The 19,132-nt window shown below is 35.3% G+C and overlaps 1 protein-coding gene across 2 annotated transcripts in view; it reads right to left on the bottom strand.

Moving 5' to 3' along the window:
* Window positions 1–1,056: 1,056 nt before the first annotated feature.
* LOC111151935 (Wiskott-Aldrich syndrome like) overlaps window positions 1,057–19,132 on the bottom strand; it is a 69,839-nt gene continuing 51,763 nt past the window's right edge. The window contains exons 9-11 of one of the 2 annotated variants that reach the window (XM_022510161.1): window positions 14,235–14,755; window positions 10,423–10,531; window positions 1,057–1,085 (exon numbers count right to left, since the gene is read on the bottom strand). In XM_022510161.1, coding sequence (XP_022365869.1) covers window positions 1,072–1,085; window positions 10,423–10,531; window positions 14,235–14,755 — 644 coding nt within the window. In that variant the 3' untranslated portion in view covers window positions 1,057–1,071. Of the gene's footprint in view, window positions 1,086–4,748; window positions 7,909–10,422; window positions 10,532–14,234; window positions 14,756–19,132 lie in introns of those variants that run through there. The other variant, XM_022510160.1, reaches the window with a different exon arrangement.

The following is a 19,132-nucleotide window of genomic DNA, read 5'->3' as shown; positions in this document are numbered from 1 at the left end:
CCTTTTCCCCAATTTTAAGAGAAAAACCAGCCATGCAGAAATCCTGACTTAGCATTGATAACCCCTAAAGGATATATGTATATTTCCTAGATTACATTAGCGACTTATTTAAACGCTTGCCATATTTATAAACTATCCAGTAGACTGGTATTAACACTCCTGTTTTCAGCAGCCATTAGTTGGCAAATCTTGAAACTAGCCTAAGTTTTCACCTTTTGATCCACTGCCAGTCTTGTGGGTAATGATTACAAATATAAAATCTTTTCCTTATTTTGTTTCCCCCCAGATTATTTCATTAGAGGCTGAGTGCATTAATGTAAACTTTTTAAGAATCATGACCTATGACTCAAATGCTCTTTCTCAATCTAAATGGAGCCAGTCAAGTGCTTGTGCACTAAGTCCTCCTCCTCGTACCTGGGCAAGTTGTTTCTAATTTCCGCAGATCAGGGTGGTTCCGAGACTACATTCTGAATACATCAATATACATAAATGTTCCTGCTCATGCCCCCTAACACAAAGACAGTTTCTTAAATAACGTAAGTGGCGCCAAGGCCCCATCTCCAGTGACCTGCTAGAGCAGAGCTTGTATTTTGAGACAGGCTTGGAAGGGGCTCACACAGGTAGCCACACAAGAGTATCACCAGCGTTCAGTGTCAAGGGTTTTTCCAGCCTCCTTTCAGCCATTCTTTCATGATGGGTCATGAGTAAACCTTCTATTCAAACTACAACAAGGTGATTTAATAAATTACCTGTTACCAAGCTGGCAGGGGAGGTGGGGAGCCTGACTTCTCAGTGGGTCTTGGCATTATGTGGCCACATGAATTTCTATTTTCCTGATCTAGAGATATGTTAGTACAGGACAACAGATTTGTTTTTTTCTGGGGCCTACTTCCAATTTACAGTAACAATAATTCATTTTAAGTAGTTTGGTTAAGTACAGGACATTAGGATAATAACACCCACATCTAAGTGCACTCACCTAGTTGGTCTGAAAATAAGAAGTCAGAATTTTTGAAGCCTCGGGAACTTCATACAGGAGAACATTTCCTTACATTTCCATTCCTTCTTGCTTTAGCCACCAGTTCCTAGTAATATTTAAAAAAAAACTTGTATATTTGAAAGCTTTTTTGGGAAAAACTCTGAAAAAATTCCTTCATAGTTTTCACACTGCCCATCCCTATCCTCAATTTTGTGGCGTATCTTGTCCACATGAAGATAGAGCAATGGCTTCCAAGTGTTCCAAGATACTTGCTTTATTATGTCAAGCTGTTTTGTGTGTGGAGTCATTACTACAATTCTAACTGACCACACATCACAAACCAAGACCCAGATACAAAGAAAATGCTACCTCTGAGTGTTAACCGGCCATGCGGTGGAAAGAATACAAACATGTTTCCCCCCTACAAGTTATCCTATCTTTTCCAATGACCCACCAAATCCCATTTGAATTCAACTGTCCATAATGATAAAGAGAAGCAAGCTCAACAGAGTCAAGACTGAACTCAAATGCACAACGTCCTTGTTTCTCCCTGCCCATCTTCTCAGAGGCATGATGCTTGGCTTAATACTTAAAGCGTTGGGAAAGGAAGAAGCATTTATAAAAAATAACACAATGACTTCCCATCAAAGCAGGTTTTCTATTGTTCTGGAAAACCAAGTAATGTAAGTGGAGAGGAACAGGAGGATGCTGAGCTGGCTCAAGGACTCACAGAGCTTTCCGCACACAGTCTCAAGACATAAACCACATCAGACTGACCCAGGCACGGTGGCTATGTGGACCCAAAGCAATCATTTGGCTCAAAATCAACTCAAACTTTCTAGACATTTTTAGGCAGCAGATCCTTACAAACATGTTCAACAGCATCCAAACATTCAATCAGGGACAAAGCAAGGTCACTTAAATAGAATCATAAAATGCTCCATTTACCCATGGCTTGGGAAGAAAATGGTTGCAGTGCTAGGACTACACTTACTAAATCAGACTCCCTCATAATTACTTAACTGTTCATGTTAAATACATCACAACCTTTGTCAAGTATCCACAGCAAAGTTAAAAAAAAATCTGAAAGGACTGGTATAGATTTTTAGTCGACTATACAATAAAGAAGCTGGCCTCTCTACATTTATAACCTTTTAATTTTTTTAGAATTTTTAAAAATTTTAAGATTTTATTTTAGGAAGAGAGAGAACGAGAAAGAGGACACATGAGGGGGAGGGGCAGAGGGAAAGAGAGAGAGAGAAAGAGCGCGTGAGAGAATCTCAAGCAGATTCCATGCTGAGAGCCCGAGGAAGGGCTCCATTCCACGACCCTGAAATCATGACATGAGCCAAAATCAAGGGTCCCATGCTTAACCAACTGAGCCACCCAAGTACCCCTACATCCTTGCTTAGTAAGCAAAACATAAACCAAATACCTGATTTCATCAGCTTCTTCTCAACTAGTCATCACCCTTCAAAATGGGGATTTTAACATACTTTTAATTTTACTTTCTGAATATTCTCCCAATCCCAATCTTAAAACATAAATCTGCTTGCAAACACATATTCTCCTTTCTATTCTCTATCTCCTCAGACTCCCACCCTAACTAAAAAAGTAAATAAATAAATAGAAGTTGTTTCTTTTTAGGCTCAAAAGCTGATTTAAGGACCTAACTTCTCTTAACAGATTACTACAGAATTGAGACATTATTAACAGCTTTGTTTCCCTGTAGTTAACTGGATCTGACGATGCCTTTTCCTTTCACTTAATTTCTTTCTTTCAACACCACCAACACTGGAATACAAGCTTTATTTTCCTGCATCTTTTCCAGTAAGGGTGAAATACAAGCCACTAAATTAGAATCTCCCCTCTCTCACTAATAAGAAAACCAGGAAGTTGGATCTAAAGTGTTTGGTTTGTCCTTGTCCTCCTGGAAGAACTCCCGGTCTTTAAACTGACAGTGCAGCTGTTGCCTGAAAATTATACAGAAAGATTAATATATTCTCAAAATGATTTTCTGTCAGGCAAGTTGAGTGTTAAGGGCTTACAAAATACTTACATCTAAATAAAGGCAATGCTCTTTGCATCTATAGGAAAGTAACAAAAATAATGTGGATGTAGATTATAAAGCTCAATTTTATTTTAACCCAGCACTAACTGACAAGAGTGTCCTGTGATGACCGACTGCTTGGACAATGTAGGGTGTCTGCCGTCACTGAGCCAAAATACGATCACATGCTTCAGAGTCAGAGGTCGGGTCCTCAAAGCAAGCCAGCTCTCCCAGGCAGAGATGAGAACAGGATGCTGGTGGCTTCTATCAACACCCAGATGACAAGTGAGAAATAGTGAAATTTATAGCCATAAATCTTTCAGAGGCAAAATTAAGTCAGCAATTTATTGGTACTTTATGAAAATACAGAAAGCAAGGATAAAACAGCATTATGGTGCATAAAGACGCAACTGAACTAGTAGTCAAGGCTGAATTCTAGTCTTAGCTCCTTCTAACAGAACTCAGGTGAGCCCCTCTACCACTCCGATGAGAGTTGTCTTGATGGAACTTGATGATCTGCAGCAGTCTTTCCACTGTGAAATAAGCATTTTAGATGTAAAGAGGGAGGGGATCTACCTTATTGCAATTATATTTTAATGTCCACCACCTATTTAGTCCTAATAAACAACTGTTTAAATATGGTGGTATTGATGTTTAAAAATTCTTAGACTTGGGCTTGCTTGGATGAAAATCCTCACACATCTAGCCATAACCAAGATAAAACTGAATTTAGGTCAAGACACGCCCATCAGTCCAAGACAGAAAGTGGTGTCAATATGACACCTGGAACTTCCAGTTCTGTAATGTAACTTAATACTGTTAAAATGGAATTTCCTCTAGAATAGAAAATTTAAAGAAAACCTTTACTAAAGTAAGTATAAAAATATTTTGTGGTTGCTAAAAAAAAGTTAAGGGACCTTAAATTTACTAGAAATTTCCCAATACACAAATACCTAAAAACCACTCACCTATAAGCTACCATCTGTTAAATTTTACTCAAAATAATTGTGTGCTATTCACATCTTGATTTCTCAGTTCTGATGGTGGTACAAACCAGTTTAAATTTACACTGGACTTGAGTAAAATTAAATACTGCATCAATAGTTAGGATGACCACTGATGTAGATTTAAAAAAAAAAAAAAAGCTATGGCTAATTTATGTAGACATTTTCTTATAAAGCCAAAATTTTCAACAGACTCCTTCATGTAATGGAGGATACATGTATCACATGTAGACAGTCTTAGCACTAACTGCAAAATATGTTCCCCATCATATTCATAAGAGCCCATATACTATACCTTTTCCCAGTGGCTTAACTAAAAAGCAAAGGTTAAAAAAAAAAAAAATCCATCAATGAAAGACCAAGATATTATAAGAGAATGCTGTATTTTGGAGGTAAGATATAAAAATGTCAATAAAATAGGTGTGCAAAGCAAAAATTTCTCTTTTCTTTTCCATAAATAATTTTCTATTGTATATAAATAGACCTTATGTCTACACTTGTCCTTTAAGAACTCCATTTCTAAAGGACAGTAAGTTATTTCAGGAATTTCTCCTTTGATTAGATAAATATAATGTGACAAGAGCAATTCTGAGGCATTTGTATCACAAAAAAATTTTTTTCTAAGTTTGGTTAATACATTCTTAAGTGCTCACATTTGTACAACAGAAACAATTTTTTAATGGAACATATTATTGAAATGTTTAAATTTGGCTAAAGCTCTTAGAAGGCATTTTGTAGCATCCTACACACTAGATTCCGTAACTCGGTTTAATCTTCAGACACCCACTTGTGCCAAAGTCAGCAGCACAGAAAATTCTATTTATCAAAACGGAGGTTCCTGTTTAAAGAACCATCTTTGATACCATTGATTAAGAACTACTTAAGTCCCACATGAACTCCTGTATCTGGCTTACTGAAATGACCAGTAAACTGCATTATCATTCTGATTTTAGGGAACCTCAATGTTTCTGGAATGCCAAGAGCTCCAGTTTGACCTTGCAATGTGAATGTTCTGTGGCTTCCAGGGAGCTGCTGAGCAGCTGTCACATTTCCCAGCGGAACAGGGTGTAACATTCTTTCTGCTCACCGTGTTTATTTAATGGCACACTCTCTCAGGGCATGCAGTCTGCTGAGAACTTCAACCATCATCATTCACTGTTCTGTACCCTTTACTACTATCTGTAGTCAAAAAAATTGTTTTTATCCATTTTAATCTCTCCACAATAAAGAAAAACACAGCATTTTAGCCTATTTGGGTCAAATTAATTTTATTATGCTCCATGATGAATTGCCACCAGTGCAACATCCTATCACTATACATTTCAAAAAAATTCACATACTAAACAAAATTTCAATTGATAAATGGAAATGAATGATTGAAAAGTCTTTATGAATCTCACACATACAATATGTGGCTAGCTGAAATTGTCTATCACGTAGCATATAAAAAGCCTCATGCTAGTTTGTTAAATGCGAAGGCTATCAGACAATCATTTAGCTGCAGTATATATGGGAGGCTTTCAGACAACGCACAGGAATAGCGCTGCCCACAGTGCAAGGTGGTGGAGGACTGAAACATGCAACCTTTACATCTACAGTGGGTTTAGTCTTCATGCCTGGACTGAACTCCACAGCTGCTGTGTTTCAACCAATAGTAATTTAGACTTTGTGCAATAACAATAACAGAAAGCCTTTTTTTCTTTTCTTCAAGAAAAATAAACTCAAGTACCTTTGGCAAATTTTGTTTAAAATTGTTTCCAACTCAAAGAATTGATATCCTTTTACTCAGAGCAGCTCCTGATAATACATATCACACTGAAGTTAGCTGGAAAACCCTGAATTCCTTGGCCAAAAGTTAAGAGAGATCTTAAGTTGGCATTACCTTAAAGACATTTCTAGGATATTTAAAATGTTTTTTAAAATGCCAAAATGAAAAAAAAGAAGGATGTTTAATATTACTTAAAATAATTATAATGTTCTATTTACCATTTGCACAAATTCCTAACTCTATTGGTTAATAGCTGTCCAGCCTCATCCACACCAGACTCAGCGTCACTGAGCGCAAGCCATGATAAAAATGAGAATAAGCAGAAAAAGGTTTCTAGCAGCAGAGGGCACTGTTTTTGCAAGAAACAAAAAGTCAACTCTTTCCCTTGTGTTTAAATTACTCTTGCAAGAAAGGTAACATTCTTTGAATAACTTAACTATCTTACTGCACCACTTACTGCTTTCAGCAACAAAACCTTTTAAATTATTTCTTATGATAACTAGATGCATGATCACTAGAGATTATGTGATAAATGGTTAAAATTCAAGCTGTATCTTGCAGGTCCAGCCTGTCAAGATCATGCCAATACTAGATTTTGGTCGGTACAATTCTAGAGAGCTTAATTTTTAGTTGGATATTGTGATTATAGTACTGAAATACATTTGGAACTACATTCTGCATATGACTCAATGTGAGAAAAATACGTGTCTGTATTTAAATCAGATCGTTTTCTACCTAAAATTTAAAGTAGGTAGGTATGATAATTAGCACTATAAATATGAAAACAACCACCTTTAGGCAGATTAGTGTACTGAAGAGAGGCAAGGAAACCCTAATTTTAACACATCATTTAGTACACATAACAAATGTGCAGGTTGTAAAGTTTTATTTTAAAAAAAAAGAATCTATCATTCAGTTATGTGGTTCAAGAAATATAACACTGGGGCCACCAATCTTTTAAGAAAAATGTAACCCTTCACCTGACATTTGACAAAAACCTTGAGAAATTATATAAAAAAATTTTAAATAGTGTAACTGGTTCAGCATTACAGTGTTTACCTTTGCCAGCTAGATTTAATTTGTATGGTGGATATTTCTGAATACCTCAATCCATATAGACTACACAATAAAAATAATTCCACATCATTTTTAGAAATGTTCTGATTTTTATAGTGCATTTAACCAGATACTGAGGTAACCATAATGTATAGCCTCCTTCAGTTTATGTAGAGTATTACCCCTAAAATCCCCCGAACTGCAAAAACTTAAACAACTGTTTAAGAGTAATACCAAAAATATTTTAAATTTTTGCTAAAAAGAGCCTGCCACATTTGCTATAGCATAAAAATAATCTCAGTCAAGTACAGGTATGCAAGGTCTCCTTGTGATTCCAGCCTCCAAATACCACTTCTGTCCAAGAACAGGCAATATTGTTTTAAGAGGTGTGTTACTAATTTTCCCAACTAGTGTCTCTGTAGTGACATTATGCAGGGCATATTGCTACAACTTGAGAAACTGCATCAGTGTAGTGATGTCTAGAGAACTGTGCAATGTGTCAACTTCAACATTCATGTAGCATGGTGTTCAAAATGAAGGGGCTAAATAAACTAAGGTCTGTATCACTTAAAAAAGAATGTAGTGCTATACTAGATTTTAATAAGAAAATTTAGGTACAGAAAAAGTAGGGTATGAAAATAGTGTTTTCCTTCTGGCATTATAACTAAATTACATTAAGGTTTTTGTCAGTCTCACATATAATATCTAAACTCCCTTGTTGATGGAATGAAAAATATTCACAAATTAAGTGAGCATCCTGGTGTAAACTTGCACACAATAACAGGGAGTAGCTTTGTAGAGGATTTTGACAAACCTTTACAGATTAAATGAGGTATTGCACAGATTAATTAAAAAAAAAAGCAAAAAAGGCAACAAAAATATACAGCAAATTGGTAGAACATTTACAGGATAATTTTACAGAATCCATAGACAGAAAGTAGTGTTTAGTATTTCACCTTAAAAATATATATATATATATAATATATAGATCAGTCTTCCCATTCATCATCATCCTCAAAATCTTCTTCCTCATCTTCATCCTCATCTTCATCTAAAAGAAAACCATCAAGGCAAACATTCAAAATATATGTATAAATAAAATAACATTACATGATTCTTGGTTGAATTCTCCAATTACTTAACTTCTGAAACAAAACCATTCGATTCTGGAGAAATCTGGTAACAAAGACAATTTAAAATGAATCAAATAAAATATATCTAAGAGTATAATGGTCAGTTGAAGATTAGACCAGGAGTCAGAAGACTTGGGTTCTAGTTCCTTAGTATCTATGTAGAGAATTTCAACCAGTGTTTGTTTATATGTAAACCTACATTTGGGTTTGTCTCTCAATTTTCACACATCTCAAATCCAAGAGAGGCCTCTTTAATGACTATTTTTAAAGAAAAGTTGTAAAAAATACACCTGACAGATTGTTCTACCACCAATTCCAGGTACAACTCCAGTGATAGGCAGGAAACTCATTGACACTGAGGACACTGAGCCACTAAGGAAACAGAGCAGGCAGACCAAATACCTAGCCTCCCTTCCTACCCTCCTATTCTCTTCTGAACCCAATGACATTGCTCTTTCCAGGTCACCAATCACCTACTGTTCCTAAAGCTAAAGCTCAATTTCCTTTTCTTACTTTCTTGACCGATCACACAGATCTAACCCAGATCGTCACTCCATCCTACTTCAAACGCTTCATGTGGCTTCTGACATACTGTACTCTCCAGCCTTCAGACCTTATTACACCTCTTCTCTGTTTACATCCACTTCCTTCATGATCCCATCCCATTCTGTAACTTTAAATACCACGCCTATTTTAATGACATGCAAATTTATTTTAACAGTCCAGACCTTGCCCCTCAACTCCAGGCTCATAACCAAATACATAACATCTACATTTGAATTTTTAGTAAGTATCTCAAATTTAATATTTACAAAAACCAAACTGCTGATCTTTCCTCTCAAACCTGCTCCTCCTAAATCTTATCCTACTCTGTTAATGAAAATTTTACCCCTTTTATGCTCAAGTCAAAAATCCTGGGAGTCATCTTTCACTCCTTTCTTTTTTCCAAACCTCACTCCTAATCCATCAGCAAACTCAAGGATCTCCACAGTCAAAATATACCTAGTATCCAACCCCCAGCTCAGTGGTGCTACCAATCTGATTCAAATCTTTGCTATCTCTTGCTTGGATCATTGCCATTCCTCTGCTAGGGGCATTCCATGGCTTCCCATCATATTCATGGCCTCCAGAGTCTTAACCACTGACCTCCTACTATCTCTCTTACTTCATTACCTTACTGTTCTTTCCCCTCCCTTCCTTACTCAGCCATACTGGCCTCACTGGTATTCCTCAACCTCAGGGACTTTGCACTTGCTGTTCTTTCCACCCAAATGAACACATTTTCCCCCATCTTCTATATGGTTTACTCCCTGAACTCCTTCTGGTCTTTTTTCAAATGTCACCTCAGGCCGCATCTTATTTCAAAATGAACTTCCCTCCCACATCCTGTAAGTCCCTGTATCTCCCTTTTCTGCTTAATTTTTGTCCTTAGTACATATCACCACTTAACATATATTTTTCTAACATAGTTTGTTTACTGTTTGTCTTTCACCAGAATGCATGCTCCACGGAGGCAGGGATTTTTTTTTTTTAATTCCACAATAAATATCTGCAGAATGAAACAGCCTATTTTCTCTTTATCACACAGTATGAGAATAAATATGTCTATTTAAGGAAAATAAATATTGGTAATAGATCCTAGATAGCCACATCCTCACAGAGAAACAAAGAGAAGAAAAATGACATTTCTTGAGTACTTACTATGTGCTAGGTAATCTGCTGGTTAGTTACATATTATTTTATTTATTCTTCATATCGATCATGATTCATGAATTCTCTTCACATAGCAAGTAAGAAAACTGAGGTCCACAGAGAGTAAATAATAGATTCAAAAAGAACAAAAATCTGATTCTGGTACATCATGCCAGGAAGCTTTAGTAAACCTCAAGCATTGTATCAGCAAGACCCACTGTTTTTCTCTTTTGAAAGTAATACCCACTTATATGGTGGCCACTTTTAATAATGGCCTCAGAATAGAGACTAGTTTTTTTCACATAAACCTTTCAGGAAATCACAAAAAGGAGGACACAGAAAACTTCAAGATTCTTTAGCAAATCCCAGAAAACCCAGTTTCTCAGCCCTGATTCTCACAAACCAGGGAAACCTGAATTTATGTCACAGGAATGTGATCCAGAATCTCAAGCCTCATTTAGAGATTTGCCAGGCATTCTATTAGTATTTTCAGTATGGGAAATCAAATTGCTATTTTTCTGAAGCTGTTCTTCTAATTTATGGTTATGGCTATGGTCCTGGAATCCATTAAGCTTCAGACAGACTAGTCACAGTGGCAGTAACTTTTAAATATTGGCCCTAAAATCCACATGAGTGTTACTCAACAGCAGAGGAAAAGCTAGCAAAGACTATCATAAAATCAAAAGAAAATAGAACTTCAAATATTAAAATTAAATATACATATGTACATGTAAATATACCTGAAGAATGAATGGCTTTGCTCCTTTTCTGCATCACCTCCATTAATGCACCCACAATTCCTGAAGTGGGTGCAGGTGTTGGTGGTGTAGACTCTTGGCCATCAGATACCTTGGAAAAGAAAGTCAGCAAAACTTAGAAATAAATTTTTAGTAAAAAATTTTTATCTCCAGAAAGTCTTACTTTTTTAGAATCACTTCCTATTTAAAAAAAAAAGGAAAGGGGAAAAAAAAAAAAAAAGAGCACATGTGCCCAGGACAGGGTTAACTAAGAATTTATGGTTGCCTTAAAATTATTCTTATACTCCCTAATGTATAAAGCCATCAACACATTTCCAAATTTAGAATAACAAACCTTTCCCTAAATAATACCCAGGCAGATGGATTACTTCTGTCCATTTTCATTCTAGTACACAATGCCTTAGCTGATAAAACTTTGAAACTATTATCAAGGAACATTATTTTAACAAAATTTAAGTAATATCCAGATTCCTAGAGGTATTAGGTGAAAAGGACACTTAAGATACCTAAGAGCAACTGAAGAGACTTCTGCTCTCCTACAAAAACTCAGCTTTACAAACAAGCTTTATAACTTTACATACTATATATATAATTATACATTATATATAATTTTAACTCAAAATGAACCTTCATTCTTATAGCATATTTCTCTGCAAAGAGATTAGTTAGGTAGCTTTCAAAATGTACCTATCTCACAAGGCAATCAACTATCCCTAACTGAAGTACTTCTATCTAGTATAAACTACATTCAAGGGGGGGAAAAAAAAATCAACCTCAAGGGGTCTCATTAAAATCTAATTTCTATGCAAAATACTCTGATTTCAACTCTCATTAAAAAAGAGAGAATACAGGAAATCTGTAGAGATTCAGGGGAAAAAAAGTTTAGAAAGTACCTCCCTAAGTGTACTTTGGCTAAAATGAGCAGTCATTTATACAAAATACTGATTTTGTTAATTTTGTCTCTGGAATTATATTACCTATGTAAAGGCAGAATATTGGTATAATTAAAAATGAAATCACACAGCTGCTTTATTTCTAAGTCATTTCCCCCCAGAAATTACTTTGTTAGGGCAAACGTCTTCCTTTGGTCTTAGCAATTCTTCTTCTAATACTACCTGTCTTTCGGGACTTACAGATCTTTTTCTTTTAAAAATATTCAAAGTAATTCCCCATAAGATACTGACTCATTCATTGGTATTTAGGTTTTTGGAGACCAGATGTTAACTATTACTGGTATAGAAATACCATAAATGAAAAAGACAACAGAAATAGTTTCAGAGCTTTGAATGTCATCATGAGGTTCTCAAAGAACTGTAGCAGCAATAAGGAGAAAGAGACTCCCTTTAAGCAATCTGGTAAAACGAGGCAGGAAACACCGCAGGAGCACGGCAGCAGCACAAAACTGCCGTAAACACGTTTTCTAAAGCACTGACTTGGACATGCTGCTGTCTGAGGTACTATGAACACGGAATTCAAAATATATGTAAGTGAATACTTATACCCTTACCGCCAGTTCTTTAAAGTAAATCTGTGATCTTATGTTAGTCATTTTCATCACTGAATAAATGATTTATATAGATTGTTTAAAAAAAGAAAACAGAGAAATTTCAGCCACAGAAAGGTTTTCTTCTTTTTTTTCCACAGAAAGGTTTCTTAAAAAGGAAATAAAATTATGGACTCAAATCACACATATAACATGCTAATAATTCACTGACTTATGCACTCTAGGATAGTACTCTGTAGTTAATTTTTTTTAAAGTGATTATTTAGGGTAAGGATGGCCTACTCTTATAATGGAACACATTTTTCTCTCTAAAAGAAATGCAGAGATCAGTTAACAAGGTTTTTTTGGGCAGGGAGAGAGTTGGGATGGATGGGAAGACGTAATGATGGGGAAAATAAATATGGTATTTAATTCAGCAACTTTTTAAATTAAGAAAAGAGGACACAATTTAATTCATTAAAAATAACACCTTATAAGTATCAGCAACTGAGAAAGAATCAAAAGTTGATTGTGGAAGAGAGAGGAAATATGAAAGAGAAACAAAAAGTAAGAGTGGCAGATGTGGGAATGAGTGACACAGAGATGGCACAGATTCTAAGCTACAAGCTTGAAAATGACTCCATTAAAACCTGTTATTCACCTCAGTTGTGGTCATTTTGACACTAATTCTTCCCACTAACAACTGTTTAAAATTCTTTAACTGCTCCTGAGAAACCTTTAGTATAAGCTAAAGGGGGAGAGGGAGCAGAGACGACTGCTCACAGGTTGATCATGTAGCAAGAAAAAGCTCTAGATACATAGTAAAGATGAGAGTTTTTAAAACTGTGCTATGCCAATGTTTAGATGTTTTCATTCAGTTAGCTGTGTTCCCTACCCATCATTCTCTTCCTAGCCAAAGCTTTGGAGATTTAGAAAGTTACCCTAATTCCCTATGTCACAAAATAATTTTCAATTAAAATCCCCTTCTTTCATCTTTATTTACTGCATAGAAAAATCTACCATCCATTACCCATCTGAAGCCCTACAGAGCAAATGTTTCTCTTTGGAACTGACAGACTACATGTGCTATCAGAAGGAAGTATGTAAATGCAAGCAGTTTAGGTTCTAGAAAAGGGGTCAGCAAACTATTGCCCATGGGCCAAATCTAATGTGTCTTATTTATGTAGAACCTTTTAAAGTGAAAAATGAGTTTTACATTTTTAAATGGCTGGAAGAAAATCAAAAGAAAAATATGTGTGACATGTAAGAATTATATGAAAATCAAATTTCAATGTCCCTCAATAAAGCTTTATAGAACACAATCATGCCCTTCAATTATGCATCATCAGTACTGCTGCTTTTGTGGCACAACAGTAGAACTGAGTTTTTGGGACAGAGACCACATAGCCTGTGAGCCTAAAATATTTACTATGTGGTCCTTTAAAAGAAAAAAAAAGTTGCCAACTTCTGCCTCATCCATTAAAGAGATTCCAAAATTATCTATCACCACTATCCAAAATTCTATTAGAACTCTTTCCATTATTGGGCACCTGGGTGGCTCAGTTGGTTAAGCGACTGCCTCCAGCTCAGGTCATGATTCTGGAGTCCTGGGATCAAGTCCCACATTGGGCTTCCAGCTCCATGGGGAGTCTGCTTCTCCCTCTGACCTTCTCCCCTCTCATGCTCTCTCTCACTCTCTCTCTCAAATAAATAAAATCTTTAAAAAAATTAAAAAAAAAAACACCAAAAAAAACTCTTTCCATTTTCTGCAGAGTTAGATTCTCTACTAATGTAAATTTCAGAACACAGGAACTTTAGTATACAGTTTAGTTTTCATAAAGGTAATGGTTTGAACTTACCAAGGTGATTATAAATGGTTATAAGTAGGGTTACTTCTCCATAGTTTGAAGATTTTTCTTTAAATTTAAAGTAAATTTTATTCAGAGGTGAAGTCTAGAATAACAGCCAACATGTTGTAATACTCCACTTACATGAAGTTCTAGAAGAGGCAAAACTAATCTACAGTGACAGAAATCAGATTAGTGATTTTTCTGAGAGGGGGACTAACTGGAAAGAGGCATGAGGGAACTTTCTGGGGTGATATTTCGTTTACAGAAGTATGGGTTACACTGGGATAGGTATAAATGTGTGTGTTTTACAGGATCTAAAAATAACAGAAAAAAAGGGTTAAAAATATGAATACCAAGACAAAGTGCAAAAAGTGAAATAAAGACTTTCCAAGTTGTCTTATAAATTACTTTAAAATTCCATTACGACAGATAGTCTAAACAGAAAAGAACGGCTTACTTACAGATTTCAGCTGAATACCCTGTCGTATCTGGTCTAAAAGTGCATCCCTTCCAGAGCAGGATACGGGTCGACTGTTTTGTTCCACTTTTTTGAGCTGAGCACCCTCTCTAATCTGATCTAAAAGAGCGGCTTTGTTTCCCGCAGGAGTTGGGACTTGATGGTCACCATCAGAAGGGAGGCCAGGGGGAGGCGGCGGCCCGGGTGGAGGTGGAGGTGGCGGTGGCGGGGGTGGCGCCGCGGACCCCGCCAACGACAGAGGTGGAGGTGGTGGCGGAGGCCCTGCCGGTGCCGATGAGGGAAGGGCTGGAGGTGGAGGCGGGTACATCCTATTTGGTGGCGGTGGAGGGACTCCTACACCTGGCCTGGACGGAGGCGGTGGTGGAGGTGCAGCTGTGGGAGCTCTTGACGGTGGCGGAGGAGGAGCGCCTCTCCCCCTGGCAGGAGGGGGAGGAGGGCCTGAGCTATGCGGAGGTGGGGGGGGAGGAGGCGGCCCTCCCCTGGATGGTGGTGGAGGAGGTGGTGCTGAAATACAAACAGAAGAAAGACAGCATGCTTTTCCCCCACAAACATCATACTGAAAACAAACTTACTTCCACAGACATTAAAAAGAATGACACGAGAAAAAAAAAGGCCTCATCTCTGTTATCTTATTTTACAAAGGTATGCGAGCACAGACGATATCTTATCGTTCTATTTGGGAACACTCAAGATCACCTTCTTGCTGTTACTTGAAAAATATTAGCTAAAGCTGTTGAATTTAGTTTTTAGGAATCAGCATCACTTTGGGAATACACACTTTCTTATATAATAACAAAAATATCACAACAGAATTTGGTCAATTAGCATTATTTAACATTTTAATAAAAATTAATGGATACCTTCCTTCTTTAAAGAATTGAGTTTATTTACTTTATAAAATTAATTTACATTCAGAATTATATAGCTGGCGTAGCATAACCTATCCCCGTTTACTCAAGTTAATCTGAGCTAAACCCAAATTGAATACTTTTAAAATTTAAACCTTGCCACCTTACATTTATATTTTATAATGTCTTTACTTCCTAAAGAATATAGAATATATTAAAACATGTATGCTATAATATATAATAATATATGTAATAGTCCATATTTCTCTAAGATGGTCAATAATTCTAGTGACGGCAGTAAGGAAGGCTTGCTCAGGTGAAATATTCAACTACTTATTCAGAAGACACAACTAACTATTAATAAATTAACTGAGAATTTCTTGGGGAACCTGGGCGGCTCAGTTAAATTAACTGAGAATTTCTATTCTGAAAAACTGAACAAAAGTTATTAATAAAATATTAAAACTATTTTGGTATTAATGATATTCATATTCTTTTTCTACTTAAGTAAAAGTGTAAGATATAACGAAGAAACAAATTCAAAATACACATTTATTACATTTCTGAAGGCATGATTTTACCAACAGTATAAACAAATTTACATAATAATGAACTTCATCACTTCTCCATTCATTTAGAGACTGGAGAGAAAAATTCACTATTTTTAGAAGTAGAGAAATCCTAGAATTCATAAAAAACTATTTGTATTTACTGATATAAACTATCTTATTGATGGATAGTTCTATAATCTTATGAAATACTAATGCCAACCCTAACTACAAATAACAACAAGCACCTTTCGATGTTCAACAATACAATGATACCGGGGATGGGGGGGAACCCTCATCTCAAAGGAGATAAAATGGAATCTTCCAATTTGGGAGGATCATGGGAAATAGGCTACCATATATAAATATTAAATAAAATATGCAGAAAGACCAATACTCATAGGGTATTGTCTCCTTGCATTCAAACTTTTATTTTTTATTTTTTTTATTTATTTTTTAAATTAAGATTTTATTTATTTATTTGACAGACAGAGATGACAAGCAGGCAGAGAAGCAGGCAGGGGGCGGGGCGGGGGGGGGGGTAGAAGCAGACTCCCTGCTGAGCAGAGAACCAGATGCGGGGCTTGATCCCAGGACCCTGGGATCGTGACCTGAGCCGAAGGCAGAGGCTTTAACCCACTGAGCCACCTAGGCACCCGCATTCAAACTTTTAAAGGTGAAAATATATCTGCAAATGGTAGAGTTACCCCACTTATATGTCAGCTATCACAGAGAATAGAGACAATAAGTACATCAAATCCTTCCAGCAATTTTAATCACTCTGAGGTTTATATTTCAAAGAGTTATGATTTACTTGTTTGTTAATCAAGAGGAAAATATCCACCTCATTCTACTATAAAAAGTACTAGTAAATCATTTCTCATGGTCTCACTGAGCACTCTGAATCCACAATTTTTTATATGTAAAATGATGCACTTCTTCAGTAGAGAGAATAAAAGTTCTTTCAAACTTGTAGGTAAGTACCTTTATTGGAGTAATTTGTACTCTAGCTATTATTCATTGGAACAGTTAAATCATTGCCAAGGGGAAAGGGAAGCCTTAATTGATTGTGAGTAAATTATTAACTGCATCCAGTTTGGGTACAGCAGAAGTTCAGCATTTCTATGATCTTGAAAAGTGACTGGAAATGTCTCTATATTTTTATGAGGAAAATCTCTATTACCAACTTTCTATTTTTTTATAGTCCATATTATTTCTACATAAAAGTAAGTATGTAAAAAACATGCCATATCCCAACGTTAAAATGTGAAAGAATTAAAAAAAAAAGAGGAAAGGGCACAATGGGAGTTAGAATGTTTCCATGCACAAATATGCCTGTTAAACAGATACCACACACATCAAGAGAAAATCTGATGGTCTAGAGACTTGCAAAACTCAAATACCAGAATCAGAATGACAATAATTCTTAGAGTTCTAAAAAAGAAATAGTCAAAGTTATGACAAAAGTCCCCACAAATAAAACTTCTTACTATCAAAGTTTAGTTAAAAAGGAAGAAAAACTGGCATTTACAGAAACTTGTCTTGAGGTTATACTACAAAAAAAGCTCATATACTTAAGAATTATTATTATTGCAGATCAACATTAAGAGTAATAGATAACTAATCTCTAGGTACTTGACATTTATAGGTATTATAAGCAAAAAATATAAAGCAATAGAAATATAACTACATTAAAGAACTGCTCTCATGTACTCTCATCAAAATAAAGCAACAGAAAAATACTATTCAAGACAAATTTAAATTTATGGGAATAATGACAACTCCCAGAGTAGGCATGTATAGAGCTGTATATTTATATTAAATTATATTAAATTTATGGGAATACTGACAACTCCCAGAGTAGGCATTTATAGAGATGTGTGTGTATTTATATTAAGTACCCCCTCCCTGACCCAATTTATATATATATATATATATATATATATATATATATATATAAAATATATAATATTGTATATTTTATGTAGGTTACTGAAATAACACCAAGTGTGAAAAGCAATCATTAGGAATAAGTATAATAAGCAACAATAAAAACAGTGGTGCTATGGGTAAGAGGTGTTTTTAAAATATCCACAGAATTTCATTACAATCATCTAAAGTATAGATGAAATATGAGCTCAGACTCATACAGAAATAAATTAGTTTGAGTAGAGGGCAAATAATCTTACTAATGTTAGATTTGGAAGCAGGATAAATGAACTCCAGCTTCTTTGACAATAAACATATGAAAGCATGCATAATTTAAAGCACTGGGTCAAATGACATCCCACATACATACCACTCCATTGTGGTGGACCTACACAGATTATTGAGTTAATGGCCTTCGAACAATTGCATAGACACACAAAAAATATGCTGAAAATCACAAGTCTACTACTTTTAAAAACCTGATTATATAATTTTGAAAAACAAATTTCAAGAGATTAGATTCAGTAGATTTTATATATATATATATATATATATATATATATATTTTTTTTTTTAAACAAAATATATTTTAAGACAACTTCATAAGCTGCTCTAATTTTTTTATACTTTTGAACACATATATGTTCTCCCTGGAAAACATTTCCTTAGTAAGTCATTAGTCTTTTTATTCTTCCTTTGAACAAATTTACCTTCTATAAAATCATTCTTTGGTGTCTAAAAGATTCCACACTGGGAGTTAGGTTCTTGAGTATGACAAGAATTTAAACTTGTTCCCAAAGCATGTTTTTTAATGCCTGTATATTGTTTTGTTTTAGGTAATTCAACTGAGCAAAGACTTTGCCTAATTTGATGCTTTAAAAGCAGCTAGAATAAAGAGCAATCACAACAAATTTTAAAAACCAAACCCAATCAAATTAATATAGTCAGCTCTTCGTCAAAGGAATTCAGGTGTGAAGGCAGATGCATGGATGGCCTAGTAAATGTCAAGAGTGATTCATAAACTTATAAATTCAGAGAGCTCAGAGAGATGGCAGGCGACATCCGATAGAGTAAAGCCAAAGTGTGTGGTAACAGTGGACAAAAAGAGAGTCAAGGAACATAATACTAGTAAATGTGAATTACTCTGGGAGCATTTAAAAACAAAAACGGTGCTATGCCCAAGATGTTTTTATCAAAAATATATAGAATCTGGAAATACAATTTTTTCAAAAAATAAATTAGCATACTAGTTTCATTAAAACTAACACTATGTTTCTACAATAGCAATTATTGACTGTATACTTGTTAAGTATCTGTTTCCACACTAGACTGTAAGATTTCCGAGGACAGAAACTGCTTATTTACATCTAAATATTCTGAGTTGAAATGAGTGCTGACATAATAATGTTTACGAATATATGAATGAATGAAAGACTGAATGAATATAAGTAGTGAAAAAGATACAGATAAGTCAAATATCAAATTTAAAATGACAGTTAAATTCCTCAGAAGAATGCTTTAACTGGAGTACACAAAAACTAGGAAGAAGCAAGCCC

Source organism: Enhydra lutris, unplaced genomic scaffold (assembly GCF_002288905.1).
Source record: "Enhydra lutris kenyoni isolate GAN:26980312 unplaced genomic scaffold, ASM228890v2 scaffoldscaffold27, whole genome shotgun sequence".
Taxonomy (NCBI): Eukaryota; Metazoa; Chordata; class Mammalia; order Carnivora; family Mustelidae; genus Enhydra; species Enhydra lutris.
The sequence above is the reverse complement of the archived record's forward strand: the minus strand, read 5'-3'. Positions and strand labels throughout refer to the sequence as shown.